At 45.8% G+C, this 10,145-nt stretch overlaps 1 protein-coding gene across 2 annotated transcripts in view; it reads left to right on the forward strand.

The window, feature by feature from the left end:
- The window catches only part of PIGQ (phosphatidylinositol glycan anchor biosynthesis class Q), a 30,583-nt gene extending 23,518 nt beyond the window's left edge, over positions 1-7,065 (forward strand). For both annotated transcript variants that reach the window (XM_065732583.1, XM_065732584.1), the window contains exons 10-11: positions 3,026-3,087; positions 6,531-7,065. In XM_065732583.1, coding sequence (XP_065588655.1) covers positions 3,026-3,087; positions 6,531-6,683 — 215 coding nt within the window. In that variant the 3' untranslated portion in view covers positions 6,684-7,065. The remainder of the gene's footprint in view (positions 1-3,025; positions 3,088-6,530) is intronic.
- Positions 7,066-10,145: the final 3,080 nt, after the last annotated feature.

The following is a 10,145-nucleotide window of genomic DNA, read 5'->3' on the forward strand; positions in this document are numbered from 1 at the left end:
CAGATTAGTGTCAGAGCAGAAACTGGCTTAACTGTCAGTAGATATGGTTAATCCGGTTAAAATCAAGCTGGTCTAAATCATTGTCTCCCATCCAATATAAGAGCATGCAGCTGGAATGTTAAAAATTAAGAAATGTGATCATCACCAAATCAGGGCTAGTCATCCAAAGCAAAGGGAGCCAGTGGGAGCTGCTGTCAGCTCTGTGTGTTGGAGTGGCGCCAGGTTTGATTCTGGGAAGGTAGAGCTAAGCCATGTTACCAAGTCTGTTGCTTTCCATGTGTGCTTTCAGCATGTTCCTATGAATTTCCTGGCAGAAACTTCTTAACCCTTCTTTGGCTGTCTTTGGAGTGCAGGAACTGCTGCTGAAGGAAACTGATCCAGCAAGTCAGAGGGCAGAAGGTTATCTTATTGCCACTGGGAGGTGTGAGGCTGTGTACTCCCATCAGTCTCAGGTTGCTTCTCAGTTTTGTTCAGCCCTCTACCCTCTGTGGGGCAATAAGCCTCTGCCCAGGCAGAGGATTTTCTGCTCGGTTGTTTGTTACCTGACTTTCATTGCTGGCTATTTGTTTGCTCCTGTTACACGTTTTGAGAAAGCAAACACTGCAATACTCTGCTGCCTGCTCAATGAAGAGGTGTCTCTGGGAATCTCTGCAGCCTATGTTCCTGCCCCAGAATAAAAACATATCGTTGGAGTGGTGACAGATGGAGCAGTTGAATCAGATTCAAAGGACTTCAGAGAGTATGCGTGGCTCCATGTCCCCAATGCTTAGGTTTTGCTTCCCTTTTCAGACTCAGAAATCCTGTGTATGTTAACAGCATCTGATTATTTCGAGCACCATCAAGATAGTTCTACTAATGTGAATGGATAGGTTTTCCTATCAGCAATGGTTTAGCACAGTGTTTAAGTTCATCTCAGTTCAGTGCTGGCATCTTGCTTCCAAGTTCTGTGACTCAGCTTCTGAACTGACAAAATGTTATACTGGTGAAGCCTGGGCCTATGTAGATGAAAGATCCATCCACACACCAGAAATTAAATCTGTATTTTGTTTTCTCTAGTGATGTGAAATACTTTGGATTTTAAAAAATCGGTGCAAACATATCCACACCGATACCCTGAGTGTTCTGACTGCCCAGTGTCAGCTACAGGGATGCCACCTTGGCTGGAACGGGTGCACTGTGATGGTGATATAGAGCAATGAAGTAAGGTGTAGCAGTGAGGTCAGGGGTCTCAGACTGCCTCACACCTGAGCTACCACTGTGCTATTTGATAGCAAACAGGTCAGTTCATTTTCTCTGTCCTCCTCTTTCCCGTTGCCAGTTCACATCACAAACTTTGTGGCAACCTCTGTCCTTCTCAGCATGGTTCTGTAGTCATGATGGCTCCCCCACAATTACTGGAACACAAACATGAGTGCACTGTCATGTGGAACAAAGCGAATGGAATCATGCCCTGACCCCTCTTGTGCTACTGGTGATTCCTGTGTACAAAAACATGCTGAATCCGAAGCTTTGGGGCTGGCTGGCAATGACAGAGGGCTCTTCTCTGCTGCAGTGATTTGGAGTAGTCCCAGCCTTCTTGCATATTCTGTAAAGTGAATTGCTCAGATTTCGCAGCACTGTGGCACTCCGTTGGTCATTCTACAATAAATTTGCTTGTTTTTTCATATAAAGTTAAAAATGGAAGGCTTTTGAACAGTTAAATTACTTGATCCAGAGATTAATAGCTTGCATCTATAAAAGGGCTGTGCCTGGCCGTGGCACAGAGAAATGGCTTTTGCTGATCTAATGGTCTGGTCTTAGCACAAGGAGTGCTAGATCACCCACCTGCAAGGGCAGCACCCACTTGTTCGTGTCTCATACAAACTGCCTGCTTGAAAAGAACATTCTGGAATAGGCATTCCTTGGACACTTCCTTGTACCCAAAGCTCAGTGAATCGCTTTGAAGACATTTTTGCTTCCAGTACATCTGCACGTTGAGACCCAGGATACTCAGACTTCTTTTTCAAGCCATTGGGGGAGCCCATGTTTCAGTATAACCCAACAATAAACAGATAATCTTTTCTTGCCCTGTAGAAAAAGGGCTTTGTGATTTGGGAAGAGCTCTCTACTAGACAAGAGTGTTCTCTCCCATAAGGAAGAATAAACTGTATAATAATCCATTAATGCAAAGCTAAGGGAAAAGAGAAACTGTTTTGATTTTCAAATGTGTAGGAGTCATGTAGATATTGCAGTGACGGGGCCTGTAAAGATAAGAGTTTTATTTCTGTTTGTACTCCTCAGTCACTGTTTGATCTGTGACAGATCACTTCATTACTCTGGTCCCATCTTCTCACCTGTAGAAAAAATAATAGGAAAGAAAAGAAGAAAAATGCCTCTCTGGCCCTAATTGTTATCGTTCTTTGACACCTTGCATTAAATGTTCATGAGCAGGATGATTCCATTGCAGTCCAAAATCTTTCTTATTTATCTTTAAAGTATTGGAATTGTATCAAGTCCAAGAGGGAATATGAAAGTGACAGGTTTGATGGGGTTATTAGTGTGTTAGAAACATGAATGCTGCCATTAATAGGCAGCGGTGGCTTTGAAATGTTTTGAACGCCTCTAGGCCCAACTGCTTTCCTCTCTCAGTCTGAAAGAGAGATTTGCACGTGTGCTGCATCCCCATGAGCCCAAATCAAAGGTGATCTGTGTCTCTTGTTAACATGAAGTTCCCATTCTGAGGGAAGTTTGGGAACAGAGAAAGATTCCTGCGGTCCCTGTCCTCGTCAGCACTGCCTGTCTGATTTCTGGTCTTTGTGCTTTCTTCAGGACTGTGTTTGCAGCCTGGAAGTCAGAGGGCTGATTTTAATGGAGCTCAAAGCCATTCTAGGGGGAATCTGTACTTCCTGTTAAAAATTGGTCAGGGTTCACAATCCCAGAAAGGTTGAAAGCTGCTTCTGGAGTGCTCCGCCAACAGAGCTGATCAGCAAACAGTGCGGGCCCTTCTCCAGCATGAATTTAGTTTTCGTGTTCTGTTTCTTTTCAGCTGGGGTGAAGTTCCGAGTCCTTGAACAGCAGGATGGAAAACCTCTTCGACTCCTTATGCAGGTGAGCAGCTTGTGCCCTCAGTCACACTTCTGCTGTAAGCATCCCCTCCAGCTGGCCTCCAGATCCTTGAGTTCTGCACCGCTCACACAGCTCAGTGCCATTTCTGTAAGGACCCCCTTCAAGAATTTCAACTGCAAAATGCTGAAACAAAGGAAATACTTCACATCACAATTGCCTGCTTTCTGGTCTTCTAAACTGCTGCTTTCTCATCTTCTGAGTGCCCTGGCTGACTCCTCCGTTAATGTGGCATCCTGTGTGATGTGAAATGAAATGGGAGGAAATTGAGAAACATGAAGTACCATGTCAGTGTCACCGCACTTGGTGGCTGCGTGCAGCTGCACCTTAATAACTGCTGAACACTGAGAGAAGCAGAAGACAGCTGAACCATCTGGAATGAAGGATGGTTAAGGTCTAATGAAAGATTTTCACTTTGGATGTGTTGAAAAGCCATAGCTGTCCCATGGGGCAGCTAGGAAAGGTGTGTGGGTGAGACAGGAGTGGGCAGCACCTCCTTTTACTCTCCTGAGATTCCCTGGTAAGGCATATAGAACAGGGTTACCTGTGCTTTTCTAAGACTGCATTTCCACACTCTGTCAGCAGAGACGATCTGTCAGTTTTCTTCTACAAAGAAATGATGTGATGGTAGCAGTGAGGTTCTCCTTACACTTTCAGGAGTGATTGTCCTGACTTTGCCGTATCACGGGGTCACTGTTCTTTCTCTTTGCATCGTAGGAAGAAAGCGTGTGAGTCTGTATATGGAATTAAACAAACCATTAGCATGCTGGGGGAATGTGTGGGAAGGAATTAACCATGGCTTCCCAGTTCTTTTGATTTTCCCATCTCAGCTCCAGCTCCCACCTCGTTTCAGCAGGGGTCAGATCAGAACTGAGCTGGGACATCAGCTAGCAGCGATTCAGAAGGGAATTCCTCCTGCAGATGTCTTCTGAGCAAAATGAGTGTTTTTAAGGCACACTGTTCCCATTTCCCAAGTTTCAGTAGGATGTTGGTGGGACAACCAAAATCTGTCATTCTCCTTCCCCACAAAACACCATAAAAAAGAAACTATGGACACGAGTGGTGAAGCAGAGGGTCAGCTGAGCGGCCAGTTTGGCAGCAGTGTGCTTGTGAGCTGAGGTGAAAAGCTGCTCCAGTGGAAGAATAGCAGGACTTGGATAGAGAGCAGAGGCAGCAAGTCATATGAATATGATGAATTTTCCTTGGACCACTGCAGCAAGATGCATTAGCTATCTAGAATATAGCATAAGTCATCGTATCAAAAGGTGGAAGTGCTTTTGTGGATGTCTCTTTTGGGCTTTTGCTCAAATAATAATGAGCACAGAGCCAGTAAAGGCACTTTTTTTTGCTCCCTTTGTGCTGGTGGAAATGAAAAATGGGCTTCTGTCAGAAATTCTGCTGAATGTAGCATTTTCTGATAGGCCTTTTGAGAGGAAAGTCTAAAAAGCCTATTTTTAAGTGACAAGCTGAAATTCTTATCCGTGCTACACGACGATGTTCCCTTCTAGAAATATCACAGTGGCTTCGTCCTCTCCCCATATGGTAGCCCTCTGATGCCATGCATGATCAAAGTCAGGGTATATGCATGTAACCATGCCTAAAATAATGTAAGCTGTGGGTGACTGATACGAAGCCGCCCTTTGAGGCACCAGTAATGGATGAGAGATCAATAATGCTGGGTTTGAGCATTCATGCTCAGCTCATGGTTCTGCCAAGTGATTATTTTTATCTTGAAGGGATGTGAAGTCCAGGCACGGGCAGGCAGAGGTAATGCTGCCATTCCAAATGCCACTTGGTTTTCCCCAGGATGTCCGACTGTAGCTCCTTATTTTCATTAGTGTTTCAAACCATTTGTTTCAGTACACAAGAAGAAATATTTCTGGCAGCGTGGCTCAGCTCAGTGAAATGACACGGTGTGTTTAATTCATCTGTGTACCTTCTGCCAGAAACATCATCCTAAAGAGCAATTACTTTGAAAAGGGTTAAGGGAGAGAGGAAAGGAAAAGGGAACAGCTCTGTTATGAAACAAAGGATGCATATGAAATCGGAGTGTAGTATCACTTTGAAGGACAGAAACTGCAAAAAAGGAACTCATATCGCAGCTTCCCTAATAAACTGTTGCTTTTCTTTTGCTTGTTTGTTTCCATTTATAATAGCAGAGACAAAATATATTGGGCTGGGATGAAAATGATCTCCTGTTACTTCTCAGTAGGAGTGTTAACCTGTGCTGGCTGTTCCTTGCCTTGCCCTTGTCTGTTCCTTGCCTTGCCTTGGCCTTCTTCTAGGCTTGGGGTGCTTCTGGGCATGAGCATTTTTCTCCTTCTCCTGTACTCTGAAACTCATCTGATGAAGCTCTCTGAGGCTAATTCTAAAGAACTCTTTGCTTAATCACTCCTTCCTGAAGCTCTGTCTTTGTAGGCAGCCTTCATTCATCCTTCCTCTCTCCATGAGCAAACTGGTGGTATAAGCAAACTCCCAGAAAACTGGTCACTCATCAGTGGACAAAAGGAAAATTCAGCTTCTGAAAAAGCAATGTCTACATGCAAGTTTTTATTGCCTCCATCTTTTCTGTGACTGGGTTTTCTACCATGAAGTATAACCTCTTCCCTTGGTCATGTGGCTGCTTGCTTGGTTCCAGCATAACTGGACCCTTTCACTAGAGAGTGATTTCCTTCTATCTCTTCCCCTCTGTCCAGGCTTCCCCTGGCTCTTTAGGTCTCCTTGCCTTGGCATGTCTCACAGTCTGTTTTCTGACAGTGCTGTTGCTATGTAATCTTCACTTTTTGAAAACAGTCTGTTGCTGTGTGTCCTTCCTATGCATCAGCACTTGTCCAGGTTGGATCCTGTGTGCTTCAGCTCTCTGTCCTGAAAAATGCTTCACTGGAATGAGAGTTTCCAAGATATGATGTGTATCTGTTGCCCCTTCTCCAGCTAACACATCTGTCTGACTGTTCCCATCATCTGAAATAACAGCACACAAACTTTGGGAGCTCAGTTAGAGGCCGAGAGCTTGCATAGGCCAAGATTCCAGGCAGATCTTTTTTGGGACAGTAATTAGTGCATACCCAAAGGAGAACTGGTGTGTGCAGCAAGACCATCTCTCCCGCCACTACAATGCAACAAGGTGATGGTCCTGCCTCTCACTGTAAAGTAAGCAGTGCTCTCAAATCCTTCTGACATTTGCATTTGCTTCTCTGTTTGAAAATTTTTCTAATAATACTGTTTACCATGCTTGATCTGTTAACATTTCAGGGCATTGTAGAAGTCTAAATAGCTTTAACTAGCAGAGAGGGAGTTTGACATCTTCAGTACTGTATGAAGTTCTAACAGAGGCCAGTGCTATATAAAAGTTGCACTTGCTGCCTCATCTCCCTGACCCTCCTTCTTCAGGGTGTTTTCATTGCTGCTATCTCTCTTTCTTCTCATAGATCAACCCTCTATCGTACAGCAATGTGGTACAGACATACAGGCTGCCGACCTACAGCTGTTACCCTAAGGATTCCTGGACGTCCCTCTGCAAGAAGCTGTTCCTTGGAGAGCTAATCTACCCTTGGAAACACAAAGGAGAGAAGCAGGAATAAAAAAAAAAAAAAAAGCAAAGAGCCAAGACTGAAAACCTGGTTAGAAAAACGTATTGACACCTAATGCTTTTGGACCAAAGGTATCTCAGAGCCAGCAGCTGCTGGATCCTTTTAATTACATTTTGATAACGTGGGAGGGGCTGAATTTTTAAAGACAAATATTTTTAAATATTATTCTTCAACTTTCCATTTCCCCTCCACTGTGTTTGAACTGCTTTGGTTTCCAGTCTGTTTTCTTGTTAGTGCAGTGTTCATCCTACTGACAGACATCCATGTCTGCCTGCTGGCACCAGGGGCTAATGATTCTTTCTGGAGCAAAAGGTTAAACCCACGAGTGCCTGATGGAACCAGCATTTAGTGTAATGAAGGAAGTACCTCCTGAGTGGTTTGATGCTGTGTGTCTTTTTGTGTGCGTTCACAGAGCCGTATTAAAACCAGCCCTTTGGGTGGTTCGAAATCACAACGTTGAGGTGCATTCTACCAAAGGAAGTTCTGAATCTTTTATGCTTCGACATTTGATCAAAACAGAGAGGATCAGCTGCTGGAGTCACATGCTGAAAAGTGCATGTGACTGTTTGGGTGATTGTTTGGGTTTGTAGGATGTTCATTCTTTTCCTTTGGATTGGGCTTGGATTACATCCCCCAGTGCAGCACCAGAGCAGGTGCTGAGCACAGAAACAATGGTACTGGAGGCCCAGAAACAAAGACTGCTGTTTGATTGTGCCTCCGTGGAAGACAGAGGCTCACACGGATGCTTTTCAAAAACCAGTAGTGATCTGGGGAGAGATGAACCCTGAGCTGATAGCAGAATTGGAAGTGCAGGGTGCACTACCCCACACCACCCAGGCTGACAGCAGCAAGCTGAGGCAGCTGAGAGCTGGGGCCCCTGCCAAGCCTCAGGGCTCCTTCCCTCAGCTGCAGTCTAAGGCAAAGCTAGCTTTGCTGAGTCCAGCTGAGCCCAACTGCAGCATCTGCCAGAGGACTGCAGCAGCCTGGTGGAACGCAGCTCAAGCAGCTTGGGGAAGCATGTGCTGCACTGTGCCCAGGTAGTACATCCCCTTGCTTCTCAGGGCACTTTGTGTGCTGCCTCAGCTTTTGTACTTTCTGGCAGTCATAGCATTTTGAAAATTATTTCAGGTGAAGTTTTAAAAGCCACTTCTTGCCCTCTACCTGTAGACAGATTTGTCATAGGAGAATGTTTCTGCTTTGAACTGTAGCTCTGCAGTGCAGCAGCAGCTGGCTTTCATGCATCCTGTTCTGACAGCCTGCTCATTTTGATGTCTGTTCCCCTGCCCAGCAAGCCACCTATTCCTGCCTTGAGGAGAGTGCTTCTGTGCCCAAGAGTGTGATGTTCTGCTGGGTACTTGGCTGATGTGCAGACATTTACAGACAGTCCTTTCCTGAAACTCTCCAGGTCTGCTAGCTCCTCTTGCCCTGAATGAAACAATGCAGTATCACTGTACCTGCTGCTGCTTCGCACTCCCCAGGCAGCTGCATTAACCAGCAGCTGAGAGGCATGCTGGGTCTGCCCTCTTTTCCTTGGTCCCAGAGGGACCTTAGCTCTGTCCAGGCAAACTGAGGACAAATGAGGAAGGTGTGTGTGGTGGCAGTCTGCACCTTCATTCGCAGGATAAGTTTTCTATTCCAACCCTGTGCCTCATCCTTGTGCTTGGATGCATCCAGGAGAGCAGCAGTTATGGACACAGGGATGTCAGCTGCCTTTAGATGTCCCTGGCCAGGTCCATTTGGTTTGCCTGTAGCTGCTCACAGCCTCTGACAACACTGCCCCTTCAGCTGCAGCCTGATGGGAGGAAAATGGAGGTCTGCAGGCAGGTGTTTGGTCCACATTTTCCTCAGCAGGCAAACACAGGAGTTCATCACAAGAGGAGGCACAGTGTACAGGCACTGCTACCTGTGATGGTATGTTTCCTTCATCCCAGTGGCATGAAGTCCCCCTGCCACCATCTGCTCCCTCTGGCTCCGGGTGGGACATTGCTGACTGCAGAAACTGGAGCAGAGCTTTGTTCCTTAATGATCAGTGCTTAACACTCCCCACCCATACACTATATAGTATTTTATAGTGTTTCTCTCCACTCCAGGTTCAAGTAAGGCTGGATTGTGATCCATTCAGTGGGTGAATGCTCTTAGTAATGTATCTCCCTTCAGCATTAAGTCAGAGTGGTGGAAAACCATCCTAACCTGGTGCACAGCAGAGCAGGTTTACACTTCAGCTCCTCTCGTGTTTCCAGTGGAGTAATTCAGCAATGTTCCCCTGCTTCCCCCTGTGCCTGCATGGCTCAGTCCACTAACAGCTGAGGGAAACTTTATTATTTTTGATACTGTGGAAGTACTGTTCCTAATATCCTGGCTTTTCAAATGTTTTCTCTAAGACAAAACAGCTTATGATGGTTCTAATCCTGGCTGACCTTTGGGATCAGGTGACCTGAGAGGCCCAAGGACAGCACAAAGCAGTAAATGTGACCTTCCTGTTGGGGACCTGCCAGACACTTTTGGTGTTCCAGCACTAGGTCTGTTCCTGAGGGCTGATACTGACGCCAGGGATGGTGACATATTGGAGGGACAGATTTTGCACGGTCCCCAGAGCCTGGATCTCAGAGATCGAGGGCCTTGAATAGCCCAGCTGGGAACTAAGGGCTCTCAGTGTGTGTCATTTTCCAGTGCCATGCAGGATGGGTGCCTGAGCTGCAGTACTCGGCGTCCTCCTTGCCCATGATGGTTCCTGAGCCTGTGAGTTTCTTCTGCTGGATACATGCCATGTCTCTCCTCTTCCTTTCCAAACACTGATGTGAAATAGTCTTCCCCCACCCTTTTCTGATGCTGCTCAGAGACATTACAACAACTTAGCAGACATCCTGCTCAAGGAACATTTGACCTTATGTCATCTCTAATTACAACGTGTGATCAGCATTGTCCTCCCTGGCATTTCCTTGGGGACAAAACTGCTGCTGAGGTTGTGGTGCTGATTTACCCTCAGCTTCACGTTACCCATCTCAGTCCTCAGATGAGAAGCAGTAAAAGCTTTCAGGTCTTCTCCGACTCCCACCACACGCCTTCTAGCAGGCGGCAAGCAGGCTTTGCCAGCTGTCATTCAAACATGATAATCTTGCTTGGTTGGGTTTTGTTTTTTTGGTTTTTTTTTCCCCTTCATACTGCACTTTGTCTTTATTATTTATTCCATCTTATGGTTTCCAGTGCTGGCACAACACTTGATCTGCCTCTTCACACAGGCATGATTGTTGTGAAGGAAAATGTAACTTACTGCATGTAAAATTCCATCCTAGATGGAAGTTCTGCCTCTGAGAAATACTTTCCTTTCCTAACCAGCGTAGCATGTGACGATGCTGAAAGGAAACCTCGGTAATTATGCTGTGCTGAGGGCTCTGTTTATGGTTTGGGGAGGTTAATCCCTGATCCTTCAGCTGGGCTGTGCCTTGTTCTGCT

This window comes from Cyrtonyx montezumae, unplaced genomic scaffold (genome assembly GCF_038088225.1).
Source record: "Cyrtonyx montezumae isolate F1298 unplaced genomic scaffold, pur_monq_1.0 scaffold_16, whole genome shotgun sequence".
NCBI lineage: Eukaryota > Metazoa > Chordata > Aves > Galliformes > Odontophoridae > Cyrtonyx > Cyrtonyx montezumae.